At 50.2% G+C, this 27,010-nt stretch overlaps 1 protein-coding gene and 1 non-coding gene across 2 annotated transcripts in view; one reads left to right on the top strand and one right to left on the bottom strand.

Annotated features, from left to right (window-relative positions):
• The window catches only part of LOC144139632 (plancitoxin-1-like), a 54,100-nt gene extending 39,450 nt beyond the window's left edge, over positions 1 to 14,650 (top strand). The window contains exon 5 of the mRNA XM_077671929.1: positions 14,529 to 14,650. Coding sequence (XP_077528055.1) covers positions 14,529 to 14,650 — 122 coding nt within the window. The remainder of the gene's footprint in view (positions 1 to 14,528) is intronic.
• A 6,059-nt stretch (positions 14,651 to 20,709) lies between these two features.
• Positions 20,710 to 20,782, bottom strand: Trnat-ggu (transfer RNA threonine (anticodon GGU)). The gene has a single exon. It is a non-coding gene; the product is annotated as a tRNA-Thr (tRNA).
• Positions 20,783 to 27,010: the final 6,228 nt, after the last annotated feature.

The following is a 27,010-nucleotide window of genomic DNA, read 5'->3' as shown; positions in this document are numbered from 1 at the left end:
GGACTAGGCTGGGCGAGGTGTGCGCATCCGGATCGGCTGAGCAGTGGAACTTGGCGGAGCGGGACTCCCAGTAAAGGTGTGATTAAGGGGGCTCAGTGTCTTTCTGTGGAACCGCGGCCGGGTGCAAGAACCCCCGGTACCACAAAACCAATGGCCTCAAGGAGGGGGATTACAGAAAGAAGATGAACATCGTTACTGCCTTTGGTTTTATTTTCTCCGCAACCTATAGACTTAATCATTGTTGCAACTTTCCCAGTTCAGGCTTACGGCCTATTTTGTGTTGGATCCAAAATGCTTTCTAACTGCTATAATTATATTTTGCATGCCCCTATACTTAAACAAGATGTTTACGTTTCAACTACTGATATGATTGCAACATCGCCGCAATAGGTATGTACTTTTCAATACGCAACATCATCATCTACATAACTTTACAGCTAATTTTGGTTGTCATATTTTAGTCATGATCATCACCAGCCTGTCTACGCCCACTGAAGAGCAAAGGACTCTCCCATAGATCTCCAAATATCCCCGCACCGTGCTGTGATCGATGTATACCCGCAAACGTCTAGATCGCATCTGCCAATCTAACTTTCTGCCACCCCATGAAATGCTTGCTTTTTGCAGGGATGCACTCGGTTACCCTTAATACCAACGGTTATCCTGCATTCACATTACATGCCCCCCACCCATTTCTTTTTCGTAATTTTTAGTAATATGTCCTTAACACGCGTTTGTTCCCTGACCCACTCCGCTCTGTTCTTGTGCCTTAATGTCACACCTATCATCTTCCGTTCTATTGCTCCTTGAGTCGTCCTGAGTTTAAGTCGAACCCTTTTAGTGAGCCTCGAAGTTTCTGCCCCGTAGGTTAGTACCGTAAGATGCGGCTGTCATGCACTTTTCTCGTCAGGGACAATGGCCGGCTACCATTGATTATCTGAGAATGCCTGCTGAATGCACTCCACCCCATTTTTATACTTCTAATTATCTCTGCTTCATTGTTGGGATTAGGAGTAACTATTTTGCCTAAGTAAATATATTCGCTTACACACCCGGTGCATCACCACCTATCTGAAACAGCTGTGCTCTCCCAAGGCTTTTGAGGATTACTTTAGTTTATTTGTTTAGTTGATTTTATTATTTTAGTTTAGTTTAATTTATTTCGTTTTTTTTCATTATTTTCGTTTTTTTTCAGGCGTACCTCCCATAAATACACCAATTAACCCTCGGTTGTCATATAGGCACACTAAACTTTCAGTCAGCGAAATACAATTACAACGTGACGCCACTAACCCCTGGGGGAAGTAAGGACGGGGAAGGCAAAGGAAAAATACACACTACGGGCGCAGTTTTATTGGCAGGAATTCTATATCAATGCACACAACGTTTTCTTAGTCAGTTATTTTTGATAAAAAAGCAGATACCGGCTACTCTGCGGGATAAGTTCTTATTTTGGTGGAAAAGCTTAAAGAATAATTTTGTGACGAAATGAAAAAAATGAACAGTTCCAGAGAAGAAATTGAACTTACTCCGGCAAAAAAAATTTGAAAACTGCGCAACAAATATACTTAACTGACAAAGTCATTAGGCAGGCACATGGACAATTGAAGGACTGAAGAAAACAAATTCGCGCCAATCCACCCTGTAATTGTGGTTGGAAAGCAAAGCTGTAAACGGCACCCACAATGATTACCCTGGCGATGTCAATTAAATTCACTCACGTCGCTCTACAAATAATGAAACCAAAGGGAAGTGAAATGCACTTAACCACACCATTTATTACTTCAATGAGATATTCTTGGTAAGTTTAAATCAATGCATGATGCGTGAACGGTGGTTGGCTAAGTTGTATTGGTGTGGCAGATGAGTGGAAACTCTTTTTTTATAAATTTAAAGGAAGCTCAAAGCAGGTGTTAGACGACCTTACTTCTCCGTCTCTGCGCTTCGGACGGAGGCGACGAGATTTGCGGCAGATGCGAAGGAGGAAAGCGGAGGAGACGCAGGAAATGGTTCTATTCAGATTTCTGAACGGCCCAGAGTGCGGCCCAGGAGTGTGGCCCAGGAGTGTGGTTCCTTCTTCACTGGAGCCCATATGCAGGCCGCTCCGCCTGTGCTCTGTCCACCAGCTGAAGCTAAGTAGGCAGAGAGGGGCTGGACAGCAGCATCTCCCACTGCTCTTGTTGGGTAGTTGACGGAAAGGAAGTAGGGTTCTTAGGGCTAAAGTCACACACCACGATTATGTGGCGGAGTGTTCACACTTCTGAGCAAAATTTACCTTCAGCGTCGTAGTGATTCGGGTGCATTAAGTAAAGACGCAACGGGTGTGGGAAGGAGCCGGACTGTATGAGCCGTGGGGTAGTTTGTTGTCCTCTGGAAAGGTCAGGGTAAGGCAAAAGTAGATTCTGTCTCTGATGGCGATAATAATGGGTTATCTCTTTGAACGTGACAATCGGCTGACTGTCCTCGTCCAGCCCCATAGCACGGGAGGTAAAAGCGCAAGCTTGTTGGTGGGCGTATTCGTTGCCCTCCTCCATGGGCGCGTGAGCAGGTGTCCGGATAAGCTGAATGGAACCGTTTGGGGAGTGGGAGTGTTTTTTTAGCACACGCAGTGCAAGTCGGGACACTTAACCCGACTGGCAATTCTGGTAGGTTTGCTAGGAATCGGTGACTACCTTCCTTACCCCTGGTTGAGTGAAAGCCAAGGTGATGGCTGCCTCTTCTGCTGCCGTCATTTCTTGGGTCTTGCATGAGGTACATGCAAGAAGGATGGTTCTCGATGTTGGGAGGCGTCTGTGTAGATAACTGCATGAACCCCACCGAGAGTGGTGTTGAGTGGATGAGCTCATGCTTGTCGGCGACCCTTGTTGTGTGAGGGGTTCACATTTCTAAGCAAAGAGAGCATCTTTAGTTTTAGTCGCCAAGTGTCCAGGAGTACACCAAGCGGAGTGACATTCTGTGCTGCCCAGCCAATCTGGTGAAGCATGCGGCGACCATCCGTAGTTTTGAGTCGGAGCTTCTTGTTAGAATGATGGCCTTCTATCAGCTTTTCCACCATGTTGTAGAGCCCCGTTCTAAGCAGCCTCTCTGTGGACGCACTCATTTAAACACCAATTGCCTGCCCATCCGCGTTTCTAATCATTATATACAGAATCTCTATGTCCACCTTGCCGAGAAGAAGACAGGGGGTAGAAGTAAAGAATTTTGGAGAGGACAAAAGCTTGAATTAATCGAAAAGTACCGGATTCCATGAACCCTCGCTTATTGGTGGCAACTCGCCTGATCATGTGTATGATTTGATTAATGGTGTGTTTGAGACGCTGCAAGGATACGTCACTCTTGGTGTTGGCCTGGAGATGTAGGCCCAGGATCTTTATGCTGGGACTTGGAGTAATGACCTGGCCATGAATGAGTATTTGAATGACTTCCTTGATTTGTCGTTATGGTGGGCGACAAGGAGCTGTGATATTGTACGTGAACACTGGAGGCCACAGCCTTTAGCAAATTGGCGTATTAAAAGTGAAATGCGATGAATTGGTGTGAGCTTCTTTTAATTTCTGTAACTCTTAGCAAATGCTCAAGGCTCGCCCAGGGCCGCTAGAAGGGCCGTGGACGAACCGCACAGCGGCGCGAGAGGTCGCGTGATGCTTTCACGTGGCATTTAGCGAGAATGGAGGGGTAAAGCCGTAGATTTGATTGGTGAGCACACCACCTGTCTTCCCCGTCTTCGCGTGGGCTCGTAGCTATATCGGTAAGACAAAGGGCTATTGCTTTGTTAGTCTATTAGTTCCAGGTTCGGTTCCCTGCGGTGCCAGTAAATTATTTTATTTGTTCGCTGCCGTTTTCTGTTAACACCAGCGGTCGCGAAAGAACCCTTGGGGTGTAGAGGTAAAAAGCTTTGCTTAAAACCTAAACTTTGAACTAGGAAAAAATGAAGATACAACAAAATAAAACGAGACAGGTCGGGCTAGATATTGTCATGTGGCCAATGACAATTGTTGTCTTGAAGCAGTTCAAGCAGTTCAAACTTCAAGCAGTTGTCTTGAAGGAAAAACATGTTTGAGGAGCGAAACAAGTTAAAGAATACAGAGCCGGTGAAGCAGCAGTCAACAAAGTTACGTGGTCAAGCGAGCGTCGGCGAGTCGAATGTGGCGGCGTCTTCTCTGCAGGCTTTTAAGTGCGAAGCACTTTATAAGCGACCCCAAACCTTCCACCGCCGGCGGCGGCGGCGGCGGCGTCCGCAGTCCTCCTCTCTATATAAAAAAAACAGCATCCGGCGCCAGGTTTCGATCCGAGGACTTTGCGGCCGCAGCGCGACACTCTACCGACTAAGCCACGGACGCGACGCTGATATCAGTGTTAGAAACGCGCCTTATATCTTTAACGCATTCAAACTACGTCGTCAGCGGCGTGCGTTGGCGACTCAGCGGCGTTATAGCGGCTTGATAACTGCGTGGTGTACACGTGATACTACAAACCCGATGGAAGAGAAGGCGGCGAGGCGGTGGGCTGCGGGGGCCGAGCGCAAGCGCCGCAAGCGGGCCGACAACCGTGCATTCGCACTTTCACATTCTCCCCCTCGGGGAAATGCGGGGCAATTTTTTTATCTTTCGGAGAGAGTGTTTCTGGAACCGTCGATTTACATCCAGAATATTGTAGATCAGAGAAGAATATTCTAGGCTAGAAACGTTAGGGCGAAACAGTCTGCTTATCTGAATAAGATAGCCCGTGCGGCATAAAAATAAGGAATGGAAGTCGCGCTTCGCTTGGGATACAGATAACACAGCCGGGCGCGACCGGGCAATAAAAACAAAACATCAACAACCAAACCCAACGCATGGTTCGCCGCATTACTCCCCTTCTAAGAGTGCATCGACCCGATGCTAACATAAGCGACAGTCCGAACAAATAAACAATAAACGTCCGTTAACGTGCGTAGAAAGGCTCTAAGCGAACCACATGGACGACGTCGGGTCGCGTGCGTCGTCGTGATGTACCGGAATCATCATCGCGGATTACTTTGTAGGTGAGTTGGCAAACACGCCGTAGAATCTGGTAGGTTCCGAAATACCATCCGAGAAGCTTCTCACTGCGTCCACGTCATCGGATGATATTCCAAACCCCCACACGATCCCCTGGGTGGTACCCGGCGTCTCGGCGTCGGAGGTTGTAGCATCCGAAATCCAGCAGCTGCTGGTCTGTTGTGCGAACTCGAGTGATGTGGCAGGACTCCTGCGAACGCTGAAGGTATCCTTGACGTCGGGGTTGAGGTCGTCGTCTTCTAATTGCGGAAGCATTGCGTCAAGCATCGTAGTCGGCCGTCTTCCCTAGACAAGCTCAAGCGCTGTCATCGGCGTACTTTCCTGGTAGCCGTGTTGTACGCAAACGTGACATACGGGAGTACTTTGACCCAAGGCTTATGTTCAACATCGACGTACATTGACAGCATATCTGCGATGCTCTTGCTCAGACGTTATGTTAGTCCGTTTGTTTGGGGGTGGTACGCCGTCATTCTTCGGTGATCCGTTTTGCTGTAGCGGAATATTCCTTGCATCAGCTGTGCAGTAAAAGCCAATCCGCGGTCCGTGATTTGGACTTCCGGGGCTCCATGTCGCAGCACAACTTTGCCTATGAAGAAATTTGAGACTTCTTGTGCAGTCCCTCTTGGAAGATCGGCGATGTCTGCGTAGTGCGTCACGCAGTCTGTCGCTACGACAATACACTTGTTCTCGAATCGGGATGTAGGGAACGGATCCAGAAGGTCCATTCCAATCTGTTGGAAGGGAGTCGATGCGACGGCGATCGCCTGCAGAAGTCCGGCGGGTTTCGTCGACGCCGTTTATCATCGCTGGCAGTCACGGCATCTCCAGACGTAGTGGGCGACGTTGGATGTAAGGCGGGGCCAACAGAACTCCGCCTTGATTTTTCCAATTGTGCGGGCTGTTCCGAGATGTCTGGAAGACGGGTCGTCGTGGCACACTTCCAAACTTTCGTCAGGAAGGTCTGCGCTAATGATAAGATAATTCGTTTCCGTTCCGGGGCTGAAATTCTTGAAAAAGCCGCAAATGTCGTATCCCCAGCCCTTCCGTGTAACGTGGCTCCTACAACCGCCGGCGCTGTCACGCTTGAAGACATCGCTGATGCGGGTCCAGCATCCCCAAGACCATCATCGGCATCCGTGGCGGCGAGCGATTATTCCGTGTACATTCTCATCGCATTCCTCATCTGCATCGCAAGTTCATCCTGCCGCGGCTTCGTCCGGGACGGCCTCCCTTGACCGGAGGGCCATGTCACGGAACTCGCATAAAGGCGGACAATGGGGTCATGACCCAATTAGGACTACGACGATAACGACGACAACGACGTTGCTGGCGCGGGCTCTGGCTTGGCGGTCATGTACATAAGCTGTAAATAGATCCTTCATCACCATTCACCATGGCTCGCCTCATCAGTTCTGCCGCCACGTAACATTTGATGGAGGTGTGGGGTAACAATCCCCGTACCTCTCGCCCCCATTTCAAGTGGTGGAGGAGCCGGGGTCACGATCCAGTCGTGGAACTCCGGAGCTGAAAGCTGCCCGAAAGGATGACCAGCGAAGCCAAACAAACCGCTACGCCCCGCCGCGGCCTATGATGTGCTCTGTTGCTGTGCGTGAGCGAGACCCGCCAGACTTCAACGGCACTGACGAAAACGACGCGGAAGATTGGCTCGAAACCTTTGAGCGGGAGAGTGCGTACACCCGGTGGGACAATGCTTTCAAACTCACTTACGTGAGCTTCCCCCTGCCCGGCGTCGCTGAGGTGTGGTCCAAGAATAACCAGCGTCGCCTTAAGACATGGGCTGAGTTTAAGGACGAATTCCTTGCGGTTTTCTGCCGTCCAGCTGTGCGCAAGTTTCAAGCAGAGCAGCGCTTGCGCTTACGAGCCCAGCAGGTCGGTGAAAACTTCACGAGTTACATTGAAGACTTCCTCGACCTGTGTAGGCGCGTCGATCCCTCTATGCAAGAAGCTGAAAAGATCAAGCACATCTTGAAAGGAATAGATGACGACGCCTTCCAAATGCTTTTGTCGAGGGACTTACGCACCGTCACCGAAGTCATTAATATGTGCCGAAGCTTCGATGAGTTACGGAGGCAACGGGCCCTCACTCAACGATCTCTAAGTGTACAGAATGACTGTGTGTCAAGTTTGTCAGTGATGCACGCAGATCCTTCGTTGCTTTCGCAAATCAAAGACTTCGTGCGGGAGGATGTGGCCCGTCAGTTGTCTCTTCTACCTGCCGCGGCAAAGCCTGTATCGACGCTAGGACCTTCTCTTGAGCATGTGATCCGAGATCAAGTTGCCGAAGCACTTCCGCCTTGTCCGCAATACGTGCCGATTGCCACGCCAGTCACATACGCCAACATCGCCGCGAGACCATTGCCGCAGTCAACCCTGACGTACCAGCCGACGTTTCCAGTGCAACCTCGAGCTATCCCAACTGTGCCTCCGCCTCCACGGTTTAATCCCAAGGCCGGTGGTCCGTGGCGTACTCTGGATAATCGTCCTATTTGCTTTGCTTGTGGAGTACCTGGGCACGTCGCACGCTACTGCCGCCGCCGTCCGCCGTCATTATGGGACGCTACACATGCCGGTTTTCCGCCGTCGGCTCAAGCCCAGGCGCCACTTCGCTCCCCGACTGAACCTCACTCTTCGGATCGCGCCACATTTACTGACTGTCGTTCATCTTCCCCGCGCCGTCGCTCGCTTTCTCCGATGCGACGTCGTCCTGGTCACGAAGACACGGAAAACTAGTCACCGCAGTTCCCGAGGCAAGAACTGCGCTGACGTCGAAAAGTACAAGGCCTCCCCCTCCCCCGTCCCCTACCAATGTTATCGACGTTACCATAGAAGGTTTTCGCACTGTCGCCCTGGTAGACACAGAAGCTGCTGTTTCCGTCATCAAAGCCGATGTATGCCGTTTATTGCACAAAGTCACGACGCCTCTTCAAGGACTGTCGCTCCTAACCGCAAGCGCACACAATATTGAACCAATGGCCGTTTGCACGGCTAGAGTCGTTATTCAGGACGCGCTGTACTTCATTAAACTCATTCTGCTACCGGCGTGTTCTCACGACGTCATATTAGGGTGGGACTTCCTTTCGCGTCATAACGCAGTGATCGACTGTGCGCGCGCAGAAGTTGAGTTTTCTTTCTGTGACGCACTATTTGATGACAGCAAAAGTGCCCCCCCAACCAAACTTGTCATGGCAACCGACACCGACGTCCCGCCCTATTCTTCTGTTTGTGTGCCCGTGCGCTGCGCATCCCCGACTGACGCCATGGCGCTGTTTACGCCCTCTGACGTTTTTCTCCGCCGCAAATGTTTTCCCCTGCCGTCTGCCCTCCTTACTCTCAGCGCCGGAACGGGTAACATGTTCGTCACTAACGTGTCTTCGGCGCCGTGCGCCCTTCTGGAGGGTGAAACACTTGGCAGCTTGGAATACATAGATCCTGGTCGTGTGATAGCCATTCCGGACCGCACTTCTCAGGTTCAGGTTGCCGGACTTGGCCCATGTGCGCATGGGGCGGAGCCTTCGACTGATGTTTTTCTTGCCTCTGTTGACGACGGTCTACACCCTACCCAGCAAGCCCAACGTTTGGCGCTATTTCTACGATTTCAATCGTCATTCGACTTGTCCCAAAGCGCGCTTGGCCGCACATCTAAAGTCGAGCACACCATCGACACTGGTACCCATGCCCCCCTCCGGCACCGGCCTTATCGCGTTTCCCCAGCTGAGCGCCGCACCATCGAGCAGCATGTGGACGACATGCTTCAGCGTGGAGTTGTTCGACCCTCAAGCAGCCCGTGGGCATCTCCTGTCGTGCTCGTCAAAAAAAAGGATGGATTTATTCGCTTCTGCGTGGACTACGGTCGCCTCAACAATATCACGCGCAAAGACGTCTATCCGCTTCCACGCATCGATGACGCTCTGGACAGCTTGCAGGGGGCAGAGTTTTTCTCGTCTCTTGACTTGCGATCCGGATATTGGCAGGTACCTATGGCCGACGCTGATCGCTCGAAGACAGCATTTGTCACCCCTGATGGATTATATGAATTCACAGTTATACCGTTCGGGCTGTGTAATGCCCCGGCAACATTCGAACGCATGATGGACAATATTCTGAGGCGACTCAAGTGGAAAATTTGTTTGTGCTACTTAGACGACATTGTCATTTTTTCTGCCGATTTTCGGACGCACCTTCAGCGACTAGAACAGGTTTTAACCTGTCTTTCTCGAGCTCGACTCCAACTGAACCTAAATACCGGTCTTGTGCGATAACCACTACGCTACCGGCGGGGCTATTTCCCCACCACTTTCTCGGGTATTTATGTTAAGGTATTTTGTTTCCTGCACTTGGGGGTGGTAGCCAGCGCCCCTCAGACTACTCGGGGTGAAGGGGACCTTCTTTTAAACACCAGGGCCGTGACTCGAGTGTCTACGACTTGTCGAGAGTGGTCGACCAACGTTGAATCCTCTTGAGCTACCCTTGGCACCAACAGTCTCCATAAAAGAGGCCCTCGCTAAGCATGTAGCCAATCAGAAAATGGTAAAAGAGGGGTTTGGTGAAAATAAGACAGACAAAAGGGTTGGCAGTCAAGAAAACCTCGCAAAGCAAAGGGGAGGTTGTGGTGGGTCATAGAAACAGATTAAAGGGTTCCTGAAATACCTTCCGCCAATGCATTGATGTACATGCTCCCAAATAAAGAAATGTATTTGCAATCTCCTCCCGCAAGAATTTTGTTAAAGCGACGAGTATTAGCCGATAAATCGTAAATCAAAATCCGCGCGTTATCGTCGCTCCGAGTTTCCTCCTCCTTTCGACTTACTCTCCGCTGTTGACGGCGCGCGAGCCTTGCTTCTCATGATGCTGCGCTCCGCAGCGGTGACGTACTTCCGCTATTCCGCTGCTCAGACTGTCGTCTGCTACGGGCAAGCTTTGTTGACACCATGAATCCCGCACGCACTCCGCTCAAGGCTGGAAAAGCGAACGAAAAATCTGGCCGCATGTATCCGGCGGCCTGGCCTTGCCCTTTCGCGGTGTACGTTGCTGGCGGCACATGACTTTTTATCGGCGGCGAACTCGCAGCCGCACGGGGAGGGTCGTGCGCTCGTTCCCTTGATGCACCGCGCACTGTTTATCCAAAAAGCGCCGTATCAGATGTGGCCCCGCTGGTGCCGGGTCTTATTTTGCGGCGGTGGTAATTCCTGCCGGCGGCATGTGAAATTTCTTGGGTGCCTTTCAGTTTGATCATATGCAAATGTCGTTTCAAATCGCGCGCCATCAGCCGCAAAGGGTTCGCACAACATCCGACAGATGGCGACGAGTGTACTGGCCAGTAGGAAGACGCATCGAAACATCCCCCTCGCGAGGGGCACGTTCAAATGCAGAGCATTTCCGGGGGCGCACGACGTTAAGTAGTTTGCGTTAATGTTGTTGCACTTGTGGCAACTGCTGACGAGAGAGCGCTCGTCAGCAGTAATTTGAATGAGTCAACGATATAAGGCGTGTTCATAGTCTCGCATTCTGTGTCGGCTTTGTTGCGCAGTGCTTAGAGTACTTTGTACATTGCGTTCCGCCCGCAGGGTCGAAGGATCGAAACCTGGCGCCGGGTAGTATTTCTTTTTTTATATATAGTAGGGAGGGGTGCGGTGCGGACTACGGACGCCAACGCGGGTGACATCGTGAGTTAGTGAAATGGTCTGCATTTAAAAGACATTTTAAACCGATACAGAAGCCGTGCACAAAACGCTTCAATCATGTGACCAGTTCAGCTTGGGGCGACGCGTGGTGGAGAGCGGCAACATTGGCAAAACATTCTCCGCCGCGGCTCTGAGCTTTGTAGCGCTGGAGCGAGCGCTATTTCTTTGACAATCTCAAACATCGGTTGCCTTGGCAACAAGGCACAAACCGCTCCATAAGTCAGTTACGGTTCCGTGATCCCAGTTCAGCTTGGGGCCCCACCTCGCGACATGTGGGCACTGCAGGCGTACCACCCACTCCTATTGGGAAGTGCGAGATGCGTTTGGCATTACAGGAGGCGATGGTGTGTGTGTTGTGGACGCCTTTGTCTCGCGATTAAATGCGACGTTGTGCTTCTGCGGGTGGATAGTTCTTCCCATGGTCTGGATAATCTTTCTCGAGCGACGTACGACTCAACCTCGCATGGGGTATGTGCAGTGTGTGGCTAAAAGCCATCGGCTTGTGCGCCAGAGTTAAGTTTCTTGCTGTTCGTCCCCGCAAACCGCGCGCGAGGTGAGTACCGAATTTATGACGGGCAGGAGGCAACCCATCCTCTGTCCATCGTGGTTCAGACTTTCAACGCATGTTGTGACGTTCTGTTCGTTAGAAACGCATCTCTGGATTGTTTTGAAGTTGAATAAAATGTATGCGTCAAACCCGGGCATTCGGCTCAGGGCGTTCTCTGCAATTGCACGAAAGAAGTGCCACGGGGCTTGAACGCTTTCTTTATGGAACGTACTCAGGTAAGAGAATATCCATGTCGTGTTATGGCCGTGTTGCATTCAATACAAATGGTTAAGCGTTTGTTTTACACTTGTTTCCTTTGTTGTAAAATGCCCAAGCACTCCGGAACTCCGCTGGCAGATCAGCCGGCGAGCCGACACTGAGCAGACGACTCGTCTCCTTGCCGGAAGTGCGTGAAAAAGCCGCCCAATAGCAGGATGTCTAGCTCATGACGAACATCTGGGAATCGATGATGTAGACATTTGAAGATGGCGGCGTCCAAAAACACGAAGGAAAGGCTGAGAAAAAAACGACAAATTTTGCAACAAAATTGTGAGCTTTCAGCTGCGCGTAAAATTGTAATACTTGGCACAGAGGACGTTGACGACCCGATCTAACGGTTGCGCTAGTTCATTTAGTGTGCTCAAATGCCTTTCAGGGCCCCTTTAATAATTTTTGAGGAAGAAAGAAAGTGGTGAAAAAATGCCCGCCGGTTGGGATCCGAAGCACGACCCCCAGAATACTAGTCTGGTGCGATAACCACTACGCTACTGGTGGGGCTATTTCCCCACCACTTTCTCGGGTGTTTATGTTAAGGTTTCTTGTGTTCCACAATTGGAAGTGTAGTGGTTATCGCACCAGACCGGTATTCTGGAGGTCGTGGGTTCAGATCCTACCCGGCGGGCATTTTTTCACCACTTTCTTACTTTCTCCAAAAATTATTCATCTGTTTCTATGACCCACACAACATCTCATTTTCTTTCCGGGGTTTTCTTCACTGCCAAACCTTATTTTCTGTCTTATTTGCACCGAGCCCCTCCTTTCTCATTTTCTGATTCGCTATATATATATATATATATATATATATATATATTGTCACGAAGACAAGGACGATGCAGTTGTCTTGAATGAGAAACACGTTTATTGGAGCGAACTTGTGCTCCCCTAACAACTCAAAAGAATACAGAGGCGGCGGAGCAGCGGTCAACAAAGTGACTTGCACAGGCGAGTGTCGTCGAATCGAATGCCCCTGCGTCCGCACTGCAGGCTTTTTATCTTTTGGCGCGCGTGGTTCTCGAAACGTCGATTCGCATCGAGAACATAGTAGATCCAAGAAGATTATTCTGGGCTGTTCACGTTAGATCGGAATGCTCTCCCTATCACAACAGATAACACATGCGGCACAGAAAGAAAGAATGGAACACGCGCTTCCCTTGGCGCAGAGATAACACAGACCGGCGCAGCCGGACGGTAAAAGCAAAACACAAATAAACAAACCCAATGTATGGTTCGCGGCAATATATATATAGGTATAAATAGATATATATATATATATATATATATATATGTGTGTGTGTGTGTGTGTGTGTGTGTTTGCATGTATATGCGTATCTGTGTATAAATATATATTGTAAGGCGCCAAGCTGTGCAAAGAAAAAGCAGCAAGTGCAGTCAGCGGCCTATCAACCAGTTGATGACGTCGGCGACGGTGTCATAGTCCGAGGGGCTGACTGTGACGGAAACGTAGTTATCAGCTCTAACAAAATCCTCGAAGCACGGTTCTTTTGGCACAGCATCGGAAGGTTGCCGAGCCCTTCCCACAGTTCACCGATACTGCCGTCTTAGTCCAGACTCGCTGACTGGGCGAGTTCCGTCGTGAGTTCCACGCGCCGGAAAAAGTCACAGAATGTTTCGGAAATCCCGTCGCCCCGTGCGAGGCGCAACGCCTCAGTCGCGGCTCTTGCTCCGTGGTCGCGGCGAATACACATCTGAATGACCGCACCGAGACCATGCATTTCGACGGCCATGCTAGGCGCACCGAGTTCGATATATCAGATATGAGCTTCGTTACAAGAAATATGTTTCGCATGTATTTCCGTAACTGATTTGTTGTTGTTCGATATATATCAAACTTCGCTCTATCCGGGTTCATTATAGTCGTATTTGACTGTAAACGCGCGCTAGGAACTTGCGGAAGTCATGACCGTCAAACCACCTCAAAAGGCGAGGTCTACGAAATACGTCTACACTAATACTCTTGCGCAGATAGCGGTTGACGGTCGAAGGGTGTCCCGACTTCAATTCGACCGTCCAAAACCATGCCCGAGTTTTCTCTGAGTTCTAATGTCATCCGAAACCACCCGGCCCAATAGTGAGCGCGGCCTAACAACCGAAGCCACACATACCCATGGCGTCCACTTTGTGTGGGCGTAGCGTCGTGGCAATGAAATCGTGATTTGATTCATGCTAGCAACGACAGGAAATAGCACAAACCAAAAATGAAGTCCCTAGGCCACCGTCACACATGGTGCTACAGTCGCGGGGGTGTTCCGCCCGAACTGTAGTTCACTATTGTGCGAGTCTATACGAGAAGTCAAGACGACAGGATTTTACCACGCGAGCCTTCTTCGTACACCGTGAAGACACAGTCGATCACACATGACACAATTTGAACGTCCAAAACGCACTCGCCAATGCTCAAAAGCGCTCTTGACACGGGAAAATATCTTGTAAGCGCCCGCCATGCACACTCAGGCCAGCCGTAAACAAAAACCATATTTGATGGTCGGGAGCAGGGCGCGTTCCGCTCAGGGCACGTGGTCTGTGCTTACGCAGAGCTGCGCTTGGACTACCCCCAACTCACGTAAAAATCATAATTCTGTGGAAGAACAAAACGCCGAAAAAAACAGACCCCACCGCGCCGGGTGTGGCCAAAAGCCAAGCTGGGTATTTCAGAGTAGGAATGGGATATCTAGTTTATGCTAGGAAATGAATATTGCAGATTCATTTAAAATGGTGCTGCATTCAGAAGATAGCACAAGCCGTACTTTGTCAATGTACGAGGCCCCAATAAAGCGTGCTGAATATGCCAGGCGTGCTGCGCGCGATTTCGGTGGTTTCGATCGGGGTGTATGGAATTCTCAACTATCTCTACTTTCATAGCCCAAGCAGCTGGAAAGTGTGGAGTAGGCAGAACTCGGGCTTTCTGGAATAGCGCCCCTGCTCTCCCTTTGGGCGATCCAGCTGCAGGGACCACACTCAGCAGCGGCGAAGGCCTGGCACGCTTTCTAGCCCTGCTGCCCGAGTTCACCATTAGGGCCGAATTGGCAGCAGAACGCCGAATGCCAATAACGCCGAGCACCTAGGCGAGCCATGCTCGTGAGTGGCCTACCGCAGCGGTCGACATCTTCAATACTCACTCTGTTTCTGCCGTTCGCACCCTGATTTCTGCGTACTGTGGTTTTTTCTCCGAGAGTAAAAACCTTTCCGGATGTGAACCAGTGCCGCGCATTGCGGCCACACTTCTTCGGATCTCCAGGCTCTCACAGAGGTGAGCCGGCTGCTTGCCGACTGCACTGCCCACCCCAAAATACGTGGTCCGTGGCAGCTGTTTCCATCGCCGGACCCAGGGCCGTCCCGGTCTTCCGAGGTTATCAGGGCGATGCTGTTTGTTGGGTAAAGCTACTCCACGCCCTTGTCAACGACCACGCTTGGCCCGACAACAGAAAGTGGTGATCTGCACAAGAACGTCTACGCGACGCCCCGCGAGCATGGCGTCTTTACAAAGTTAAGTCCCATTCTTCATGGGAAAGCTTGAGTGCAGCGTTAATCGCTGTATTCGGTAACTGGAATCCCAGCTATGACGCTCGCTTCATCAATATGCGTGCCCGTCGTCACAGCCCTAGAGAAAACATCATCCCTAAATCTATGAAAAGCTGTGCCTGCTGCAGACCTTGACTTCTCTTTGGTGTCTCCTTTTGCGAGGCAGTAGGTGCGAGGCAGCGGTGACGTAAAGGTAGAACACCGGCCTCGCGTGCAAAAGGACCGTGGTTCGAAACCCCGGTGCCCGGCAATTCCCACCGGATTAAAAAATTGCCCCCACCTCCCCGAAGGGAATCTCGAGGAAGTGCGAATGCATTTCTTGCGCCGAGAGTACACGGCGTAGTAATTCTGACATCGCCTTGAGAGGCGCCCAGCCAGCGAACAGTCTAAACTGGAGCAGAGCGAGCAGGAGACTGTAGCGAGAGAGCGCGCGCGAGCCGACCCACGGAGGTTTGGCAGTTTATCGCTGCATATATAGGGGGGCACGCCGCGCCGAGCGCACCGAGCCAGGTGGCTGAGAGAGGAGGCGAGCGCAAGGAGAGAGGGACGCGCGCAGCGGCGCACGGCAGCTGCAGCCGAGCGAGGGGAGAGGAGGTGCGAGTGCGTGACGTCACGGCGCGGGGAGGGAAAGTGACACGCAGCGGCGCACGGCAGCTGCCGGGGAGAGGGGTGGAGTGTGTGACGTCACGGCGCGGGGAAGGGAGAGGGACGCGCGCGCGCACGCCGTCGCGCCGCGAGGAGTGGTGAGGGGCGTGTCGTCACGTGGTGAGTGACGTCACTGCGCCGTTGCTACCGACGCTCCTCTCCGCTCCACGCCGTTGCTAGGGAGAGGAGGACTGCGGACGCCGCCGCCGCCGCCGCCGGCGGTGGAAGGTTTAGGGTCGCTTATAAAGTGCATTCGCACTTAAAACAAATCCGCGTATTGCTAGAATTGCAGAAACGGGCTTGGGGTGCGACCTAACCCCGGCGACCATTGCCGGTAATGCACTCCCTCACCAGAGCAGGACTGGCCACCCTGGTGTAGTAACGGCCACAACCTCCCATGAATACGCCAATTAACCCTCGGCCCTCAGTCCCCAGCGGCTACGAAGCAACTGACCACGGCGGCGGTCAGACCTGTGACGCAGCAGAGGGTGCTAAGAATCCCTGGATCCGGACAGGCCGCCAATAAAATCTGAACCTGGCAACGTTTAACGCGCGAACGTTATCTAGCGAAGCAAGTCTCGAGGTGCTGTTCGAGGAATTAGAGGGCATTAAATGGGATGTAAAAGGGTTTAGCGAGGCTAGGAGGGCAGGCGAAGCCTTTACGGTGCTGAAAAATGCATACGTCCTATGTTACCGTGGTCTAGAGGACAGAAGAGAACTGGGAGTGGGACTTCTAGTCAATAAAAGCATAGCTGGCAACATAGACGAATACTATAGCATTAACGAAAGGGCAGCAGGTCTTGTAATTAGGCTCAATAAGAGGTACAAGCTCAAGGTGGTGAAGGGCTACGAGCTCACATCCAGCCATGACGACCAAGCAGTGGAACGCTTCTATGAAGATGTGGAATCGGCAATATCTAAAGTAAAAACACAGTATACAGTATTTATCGGGGACTTCAATGCTAAAGTAGGCAAGAGTCAGGCGGGAGACAAGGCAGTTGGGAACTATTGTCTGGTCTGTAGAAATAGCAGGGGGGACCTACTAGTTGAGTTTGCAGAACGGAATAACCTACGCATAATAAATACCTTCTTCTGTAAACTGGAGAGTCGGAAGTGGACCTGGAGGAGCCCGAATGGGGAGCACAAAAAATGAAATAGACTTCATATTATGCGATAACCCTGGCGTCGTGCAGGATGTGGAAGGGCTCGGAAGGGTAAGGTGTAGTGACCACCGGATGGTAAGATCTCGAATTAGGCTAGATTTGAGGATGGGCCGCAACAAGCTAGTACGAAAGAAGCTGATAAATGAGCTAACAGTAAGACGTAAAGTAAAAGAATTCAGGATCATGCTGCAGAACCGATATTCCGCCCTTAACGAGGAAGCCGAGATTACGACACAGGAAGCCAGCGACAACCTTGCACGCATTATCACGGAGTGTGCAGTAGAAGTCGGGGGCACTAAGGCTAGACAGGATACTTGTAAACTTTTACAGGAGACGAAAGATGTAATCAGGAAACTGCAAACCATGATACTCTCTACCGCAGCTGACAGAATAGAACTAGCCGAGCTCTCGAAGTTAATCAATAAGCGTAAGACAGCTGACATACGGAAGTATAATATGGAGAGGATCGAATACGCTGTAAAGAACGGAGGTAGCCTGAAAGCAGTGAAGAGACGTGTTGGCGTGGTGAAAAATAAGATGTGTGCACTTAAGGATAAGCAAGGCAATGTCATCACAAATAGGGATAAAATAGTCACAGTGGCCGAGGAGCTTTATAGGGATCTGCACAGTAGCCGGGACATAGAGGATAATGCCGAACGAGACAGTAGTTCAGAGGAGATAGACATCCCACCAGTAACGACCGATGAAGTAAGGAAGGCTTTGAAAGAAATGAAAGGGGGGAAAGCACCTGGTGAGGATCAGATAACAGCAGACCTCTTGAAGGATGGCGGAGAAATTGTACTTGAAAAACTGGCAAACCTGTATACGCAATGCCTGATGACCGCAATGGTACCGGAATCTTGGAAGAACGCGAACATCATCCTAATCTATAAGAAAGGCGACATGAAGGACTTGAAAAATTACAGGCCGATCAGCTTACTTTCAGTCGTCTACAAGGTAATCGCTAACCGAATCTCTGCAACCTTAGATTTCAGTCAACCTAAAGAACAAGCAGGGTTCCGTAAAGGTTATTTAACAATGGACCATATTCACACGATCAATCAGGTGATAGAGAAGTGCGCTGAGTGTACTGAACCCCTCTATATAGCCTTCATAGATTATGAGAAAGCGTTTCACTCGGTCGAAACCTTAGCAGTCATTCAGGCATTATGGAACCAGGGGGTACATGAGCATTATCCAAGAATAATAGAGGATATCTACCATGGGTCTACAGCTAACATCATTCTCCATAGAGAGAGCAGTAAAATACCTATAAGGAAGGGTGTCAGACAAGGAGACACAATCTCTCCAATGTTATTTACAGCATGCTTACAAGAAGTATTCAGAACGTTGGATTGGGAACAGGTGGGAGTAAGGGTTAATGGAGAAGGCCTCAGTAACCTCAGATTTGCTGATGACGCTGCCTTGCTAAGTAACTCGGGGGACGAATTGCAAAGCATGCTTTCCACACTGCGCGAACAAAGTAGAACCGCGGGCCTGAAAATTATTATGCCGAAAACTAAAGTGATGATCAATAACCTCGGGACAGCACGGCAGTTTGAGATAGGTGGCGAGGCAGTGGAAGTGGTAAGCAATATATCTACTTAGGCCAAGTTGTGACCCCAGATCCCAACCATGAGGCAGAGATAATTAGAAGGACCAGAATGGGGTGGGGTGCGTATGGCAGACATTCTCAGATAATGAATAGCAGCCTACCATTGTCGCTGAAGAAGAAAGTGTATGACAGCTGCATCTTACCGGTACTCACCTACGGGGCAGAAACTTGGAGGCTCACTGAGAGGGTTCAACTTAAATTGAGAACGACTGAGCGGGCAATGGAGCGGAAAATGATAGGTGTAACAATAAGACACAAGAAGAGAGCGGAGTGGGTCAGGGAGCAAACTGGTGTTAAAGACATATAAGTAGAAATTAAGAAGAATAAATGGACGTGGGCAGGGCATGAAATGCGAAGGCAAGATAACCGCTGGTCATTAAGGGTAACAGAGTGGATCCCTAGAGAAGGCAAGCGTTGCAAGGGGCGGCAGAAAGTTAGATGGGCAGATGAGATCAAGAAGTTTGCGGGGATAAATTGGTCCCAGTTGGCACAGGGCCGAGGTAATTGGAGAATGATGGGAGAGGCCTTTGCCCTGCAGTGGGCGTAGATAGGCTGGTGATGATGATGATGATGAGGTCACATACCGCTTAGCCGACCCCGGTCATGCTGCAGTCTTGACGGTGCAGCCATCCGAAGAGAGTCGTGAAGCGTTCATCTACCTGGCACCAGCCTTGCAGAATAGGACAGGCCGCCGACCACCGAAGCGTTACCTGCAAACCTCTCCGCAGTCCCCGGAATGGTCTGCTGGACCCAAGCCGCAGACGAGTAATGCGTCGTTAAAGGCTGAGGACGGGACCAGCACTGCTACCCTGAACAGCGCTGCGACCCCGTCTGAAGAAGGGGCTGAGCTCTCAAAGTCTCCATACTAAGCCAGTGACATTTCGATGGTTTCCTCCATGCGGACGCAGGCCATCCTTGGTGGCGAGCCACCTTCGACATGTGCAGGACCAAAGCAGTGCGTGTTTCCGCAGAGCCGTACGTTACCGTCTTGCTACTTCAGTCCACTGGAAGACCATCGAAATCCGACGAAGGGAAACGAGTTCCAGAGCGCCAACAGCGGTGGCGACGAAGAGCTCTACCGGGAATGTCATAACGCAAATTTGCGCGCAGCTCAACGCCATCTCCAACATAAGGAGCAGTGCCGCCAACAACAGGGCGGTGTCCCTGCAGGCATCCAAATGTTACCGCAGAAGAGGCCAGATGTGTTAACTCTCACGCCCATTCCCAAGAGTAAACTAACGGAGGACAGGTCGTACCACTTTGTGGTTATCACAACAACCGATACGGCGAGCAACTTCTCTGTCAGCGTTTCTGAATCTCCCCGGTGAAGAATAAGCCATGGTTTTAGCTCTGTCCGACGGCACTGAGCGCGAGGACCGGCCAACTGAAGAAGCATCGAAGCACCATCATGAGAGCAGATGGACGACGATAGTCCAGCGCCTGTTGTCGAACACTGTAACAACCGGGATAACAGGAGCAACAGTACCACCCTACTAGAATCTGACTGAAAGCAAGGACAGCATGACTCGCCACTTGGTAGTGCAGGAAATAAACATTCCGGGAGCCATCCTGACTTTCTGGATAACACAAGAATGCGCAGTCGTGACACAAAGCAGAAAAAAAGAGTGGAACTAAGCTGTAATAAACAATCACCGACAGAAGACTTACAACGGGCTTTTCAGCTGTTCATGGGTAGACCCTCCAGCCACAGCCATGGACCCACTGAAGCAGTTTGGTGGGGGGCAAGCTTGCAGTTTGACCGAGTTTAAAGGAGCGAAGATTTTCCAACAAAAAGCAAGTGCGGTTAGTATCCAAGGTACCAGGAAAGTGAAGAGGATGGTGGGCCATTGGAAGAGAAGAAAGAATAAGCAGGTTTTCTGAGGGAGAATAAACATGACGTCCTAGAATGCAGTCGTAGTTTCCATAAGATTTATATATATATATATATATATATATATATATATATATATATATATATACATATATATATATACCTATATATAATATATATATATATATACCTATATATAATATATATATATATATATATATATATATATATAACACAGAAATAAGGGTTGGCAGTCGAGAAAACCTCGGAAAGCAAAGGGGAGGATGTGGTAGATCATTGAAACAGGTTAAGAATTTGGAAAGAAAGAAAGAAAGTGAAGAAAAAATGCCCGCCAGGTGGGATCCGAACCCACGACCTCCAGAATACCAGTCTGGTGCGATAACCACTACGCTACCGGCGGGGCGATTTTCCCATTCACTTTCTGGGGTATTTATGTTAGGTATGTTTGTTTCCTGTGCTTGGGGGTGGTAGCCAGCGCCATTCGGACTAATCGGGGTGAAGGGGACCTTCTTTTCAACCCCCGGGTCGTGACTCGAGTGTCTACGACATGTCCAGAGTGGTCGACCAGCTTTGAACCCTCTTAAGCTCCCTTTGGCAACAAGACTGCCAGAACAGAGGCCCTCGCTATGCATGTAGCGAATCAGAATAGGAAATGAGGGGCTCGTTGAAAATAACACAGAAATAAGGGTTGGCAGTCGAGAAAACCTCGGAAAGCAAAGGGGAGGATGTGGTAGATCATTGAAACAGGTTAAGAATTTGGAAAGAAAGAAAGTGAAGAAAAAATGCCCGCCAGGTGGGATCCGAACCCACGACCTCCAGAATACCGGTCTGGTGCGATAACCACTACGCTACCGGCGGGGCGATTTTCCCATTCACTTTCTGGGGTATTTATGTTAGGTATGTTTGTTTCCTGTGCTTGGGGGTGGTAGCCAGCGCCATTCGGACTAATCGGGGTGAAGGGGACCTTCTTTTCAACCCCCGGGTCGTGACTCGAGTGTCTACGACATGTCCAGAGTGGTCGACCAGCTTTGAACCCTCTTAAGCTCCCTTTGGCAACAAGACTGCCAGAACAGAGGCCCTCGCTATGCATGTAGCGAATCAGAATAGGAAATGAGGGGCTCGTTGAAAATAACACAGAAATAAGGGTTGGCAGTCGAGAAAACCTCGGAAAGCAAAGGGGAGGATGTGGTAGATCATTGAAACAGGTTAAGAATTTGGAAAGAAAGAAAGAAAGTGAAGAAAAAATGCCCGCCAGGTGGGATCCGAACCCACGACCTCCAGAATACCGGTCTGGTGCGATAACCACTACGCTACCGGCGGGGCGATTTTCCCATTCACTTTCTGGGGTATTTATGTTAGGTATGTTTGTTTCCTGTGCTTGGGGGTGGTAGCCAGCGCCATTCGGACTAATCGGGGTGAAGGGGACCTTCTTTTCAACCCCCGGGTCGTGACTCGAGTGTCTACGACATGTCCAGAGTGGTCGACCAGCTTTGAACCCTCTTAAGCTCCCTTTGGCAACAAGACTGCCAGAACAGAGGCCCTCGCTATGCATGTAGCGAATCAGAATAGGAAATGAGGGGCTCGTTGAAAATAACACAGAAATAAGGGTTGGCAGTCGAGAAAACCTCGGAAAGCAAAGGGGAGGATGTGGTAGATCATTGAAACAGGTTAAGAATTTGGAAAGAAAGAAAGAAAGTGAAGAAGTGAAGTGAAGCACAGGAAACAAACATACCTAACATAAATACCCCAGAAAGTGAATGGGAAAATCGCCCCGCCGGTAGCGTAGTGGTTATCGCACCAGACCGGTATTCTGGAGGTCGTGGGTTCGGATCCCACCTGGCGGGCATTTTTTCTTCACTTTCTTTCTTTCTTTCCAAATTCTTAACCTGTTTCAATGATCTACCACATCCTCCCCTTTGCTTTCCGAGGTTTTCTCGACTGCCAACCCTTATTTCTGTGTTATTTTCAACGAGCCCCTCATTTCCTATTCTGATTCGCTACATGCATAGCGAGGGCCTCTGTTCTGGCAGTCTTGTTGCCAAAGGGAGCTTAAGAGGGTTCAAAGCTGGTCGACCACTCTGGACATGTCGTAGACACTCGAGTCACGACCCGGGGGTTGAAAAGAAGGTCCCCTTCACCCCGATTAGTCCGAATGGCGCTGGCTACCACCCCCAAGCACAGGAAACAAACATACCTAACATAAATACCCCAGAAAGTGAATGGGAAAATCGCCCCGCCGGTAGCGTAGTGGTTATCGCACCAGACCGGTATTCTGGAGGTCGTGGGTTCGGATCCCACCTGGCGGGCATTTTTTCTTCACTTTCTTTCTTTCTTTCCAAATTCTTAACCTGTTTCAATGATCTACCACATCCTCCCCTTTGCTTTCCGAGGTTTTCTCGACTGCCAACCCTTATTTCTGTGTTATTTTCAACGAGCCCCTCATTTCCTATTCTGATTCGCTACATGCATAGCGAGGGCCTCTGTTCTGGCAGTCTTGTTGCCAAAGGGAGCTTAAGAGGGTTCAAAGCTGGTCGACCACTCTGGACATGTCGTAGACACTCGAGTCACGACCCGGGGGTTGAAAAGAAGGTCCCCTTCACCCCGATTAGTCCGAATGGCGCTGGCTACCACCCCCAAGCACAGGAAACAAACATACCTAACATAAATACCCCAGAAAGTGAATGGGAAAATCGCCCCGCCGGTAGCGTAGTGGTTATCGCACCAGACCGGTATTCTGGAGGTCGTGGGTTCGGATCCCACCTGGCGGGCATTTTTTCTTCACTTTCTTTCTTTCTTTCCAAATTCTTAACCTGTTTCAATGATCTACCACATCCTCCCCTTTGCTTTCCGAGGTTTTCTCGACTGCCAACCCTTATTTCTGTGTTATTTTCAACGAGCCCCTCATTTCCTATTCTGATTCGCTACATGCATAGCGAGGGCCTCTGTTCTGGCAGTCTTGTTGCCAAAGGGAGCTTAAGAGGGTTCAAAGCTGGTCGACCACTCTGGACATGTCGTAGACACTCGAGTCACGACCCGGGGGTTGAAAAGAAGGTCCCCTTCACCCCGATTAGTCCGAATGGCGCTGGCTACCACCCCCAAGCACAGGAAACAAACATACCTAACATAAATACCCCAGAAAGTGAATGGGAAAATCGCCCCGCCGGTAGCGTAGTGGTTATCGCACCAGACCGGTATTCTGGAGGTCGTGGGTTCGGATCCCACCTGGCGGGCATTTTTTCTTCACTTTCTTTCTTTCTTTCCAAATTCTTAACCTGTTTCAATGATCTAGCACATCCTCCCCTTTGCTTTCCGAGGTTTTCTCGACTGCCAACCCTTATTTCTGTGTTATTTTCAACGAGCCCCTCATTTCCTATTCTGATTCGCTACATGCATAGCGAGGGCCTCTGTTCTGGCAGTCTTGTTGCCAAAGGGAGCTTAAGAGGGTTCAAAGCTGGTCGACCACTCTGGACATGTCGTAGACACTCGAGTCACGACCCGGGGGTTGAAAAGAAGGTCCCCTTCACCCCGATTAGTCCGAATGGCGCTGGCTACCACCCCCAAGCACAGGAAACAAACATACCTAACATAAATACCCCAGAAAGTGAATGGGAAAATCGCCCCGCCGGTAGCGTAGTGGTTATCGCACCAGACCGGTATTCTGGAGGTCGTGGGTTCGGATCCCACCTGGCGGGCATTTTTTCTTCACTTTCTTTCTTTCTTTCCAAATTCTTAACCTGTTTCAATGATCTACCACATCCTCCCCTTTGCTTTCCGAGGTTTTCTCGACTGCCAACCCTTATTTCTGTGTTATTTTCAACGAGCCCCTCATTTCCTATTCTGATTCGCTACATGCATAGCGAGGGCCTCTGTTCTGGCAGTCTTGTTGCCAAAGGGAGCTTAAGAGGGTTCAAAGCTGGTCGACCACTCTGGACATGTCGTAGACACTCGAGTCACGACCCGGGGGTTGAAAAGAAGGTCCCCTTCACCCCGATTAGTCCGAATGGCGCTGGCTACCACCCCCAAGCACAGGAAACAAACATACCTAACATAAATACCCCAGAAAGTGAATGGGAAAATCGCCCCGCCGGTAGCGTAGTGGTTATCGCACCAGACCGGTATTCTGGAGGTCGTGGGTTCGGATCCCACCTGGCGGGCATTTTTTCTTCACTTTCTTTCTTTCTTTCCAAATTCTTAACCTGTTTCAATGATCTACCACATCCTCCCCTTTGCTTTCCGAGGTTTTCTCGACTGCCAACCCTTATTTCTGTGTTATTTTCAACGAGCCCCTCATTTCCTATTCTGATTCGCTACATGCATAGCGAGGGCCTCTGTTCTGGCAGTCTTGTTGCCAAAGGGAGCTTAAGAGGGTTCAAAGCTGGTCGACCACTCTGGACATGTCGTAGACACTCGAGTCACGACCCGGGGGTTGAAAAGAAGGTCCCCTTCACCCCGATTAGTCCGAATGGCGCTGGCTACCACCCCCAAGCACAGGAAACAAACATACCTAACATAAATACCCCAGAAAGTGAATGGGAAAATCGCCCCGCCGGTAGCGTAGTGGTTATCGCACCAGACCGGTATTCTGGAGGTCGTGGGTTCGGATCCCACCTGGCGGGCATTTTTTCTTCACTTTCTTTCTTTCTTTCCAAATTCTTAACCTGTTTCAATGATCTACCACATCCTCCCCTTTGCTTTCCGAGGTTTTCTCGACTGCCAACCCTTATTTCTGTGTTATTTTCAACGAGCCCCTCATTTCCTATTCTGATTCGCTACATGCATAGCGAGGGCCTCTGTTCTGGCAGTCTTGTTGCCAAAGGGAGCTTAAGAGGGTTCAAAGCTGGTCGACCACTCTGGACATGTCGTAGACACTCGAGTCACGACCCGGGGGTTGAAAAGAAGGTCCCCTTCACCCCGATTAGTCCGAATGGCGCTGGCTACCACCCCCAAGCACAGGAAACAAACATACCTAACATAAATACCCCAGAAAGTGAATGGGAAAATCGCCCCGCCGGTAGCGTAGTGGTTATCGCACCAGACCGGTATTCTGGAGGTCGTGGGTTCGGATCCCACCTGGCGGGCATTTTTTCTTCACTTTCTTTCTTTCTTTCCAAATTCTTAACCTGTTTCAATGATCTACCACATCCTCCCCTTTGCTTTCCGAGGTTTTCTCGACTGCCAACCCTTATTTCTGTGTTATTTTCAACGAGCCCCTCATTTCCTATTCTGATTCGCTACATGCATAGCGAGGGCCTCTGTTCTGGCAGTCTTGTTGCCAAAGGGAGCTTAAGAGGGTTCAAAGCTGGTCGACCACTCTGGACATGTCGTAGACACTCGAGTCACGACCCGGGGGTTGAAAAGAAGGTCCCCTTCACCCCGATTAGTCCGAATGGCGCTGGCTACCACCCCCAAGCACAGGAAACAAACATACCTAACATAAATACCCCAGAAAGTGAATGGGAAAATCGCCCCGCCGGTAGCGTAGTGGTTATCGCACCAGACCGGTATTCTGGAGGTCGTGGGTTCGGATCCCACCTGGCGGGCATTTTTTCTTCACTTTCTTTCTTTCTTTCCAAATTCTTAACCTGTTTCAATGATCTACCACATCCTCCCCTTTGCTTTCCGAGGTTTTCTCGACTGCCAACCCTTATTTCTGTGTTATTTTCAACGAGCCCCTCATTTCCTATTCTGATTCGCTACATGCATAGCGAGGGCCTCTGTTCTGGCAGTCTTGTTGCCAAAGGGAGCTTAAGAGGGTTCAAAGCTGGTCGACCACTCTGGACATGTCGTAGACACTCGAGTCACGACCCGGGGGTTGAAAAGAAGGTCCCCTTCACCCCGATTAGTCCGAATGGCGCTGGCTACCACCCCCAAGCACAGGAAACAAACATACCTAACATAAATACCCCAGAAAGTGAATGGGAAAATCGCCCCGCCGGTAGCGTAGTGGTTATCGCACCAGACCGGTATTCTGGAGGTCGTGGGTTCGGATCCCACCTGGCGGGCATTTTTTCTTCACTTTCTTTCTTTCTTTCCAAATTCTTAACCTGTTTCAATGATCTACCACATCCTCCCCTTTGCTTTCCGAGGTTTTCTCGACTGCCAACCCTTATTTCTGTGTTATTTTCAACGAGCCCCTCATTTCCTATTCTGATTCGCTACATGCATAGCGAGGGCCTCTGTTCTGGCAGTCTTGTTGCCAAAGGGAGCTTAAGAGGGTTCAAAGCTGGTCGACCACTCTGGACATGTCGTAGACACTCGAGTCACGACCCGGGGGTTGAAAAGAAGGTCCCCTTCACCCCGATTAGTCCGAATGGCGCTGGCTACCACCCCCAAGCACAGGAAACAAACATACCTAACATAAATACCCCAGAAAGTGAATGGGAAAATCGCCCCGCCGGTAGCGTAGTGGTTATCGCACCAGACCGGTATTCTGGAGGTCGTGGGTTCGGATCCCACCTGGCGGGCATTTTTTCTTCACTTTCTTTCTTTCTTTCCAAATTCTTAACCTGTTTCAATGATCTACCACATCCTCCCCTTTGCTTTCCGAGGTTTTCTCGACTGCCAACCCTTATTTCTGTGTTATTTTCAACGAGCCCCTCATTTCCTATTCTGATTCGCTACATGCATA

This window comes from Haemaphysalis longicornis, unplaced genomic scaffold (genome assembly GCF_048455015.1).
Source record: "Haemaphysalis longicornis isolate Haplotype H1 unplaced genomic scaffold, Haemaphysalis longicornis Haplotype H1 scaffold_5, whole genome shotgun sequence".
NCBI classification, from domain to species: Eukaryota; Metazoa; Arthropoda; class Arachnida; order Ixodida; family Ixodidae; genus Haemaphysalis; species Haemaphysalis longicornis.
The sequence above is the reverse complement of the archived record's forward strand: the minus strand, read 5'-3'. Positions and strand labels throughout refer to the sequence as shown.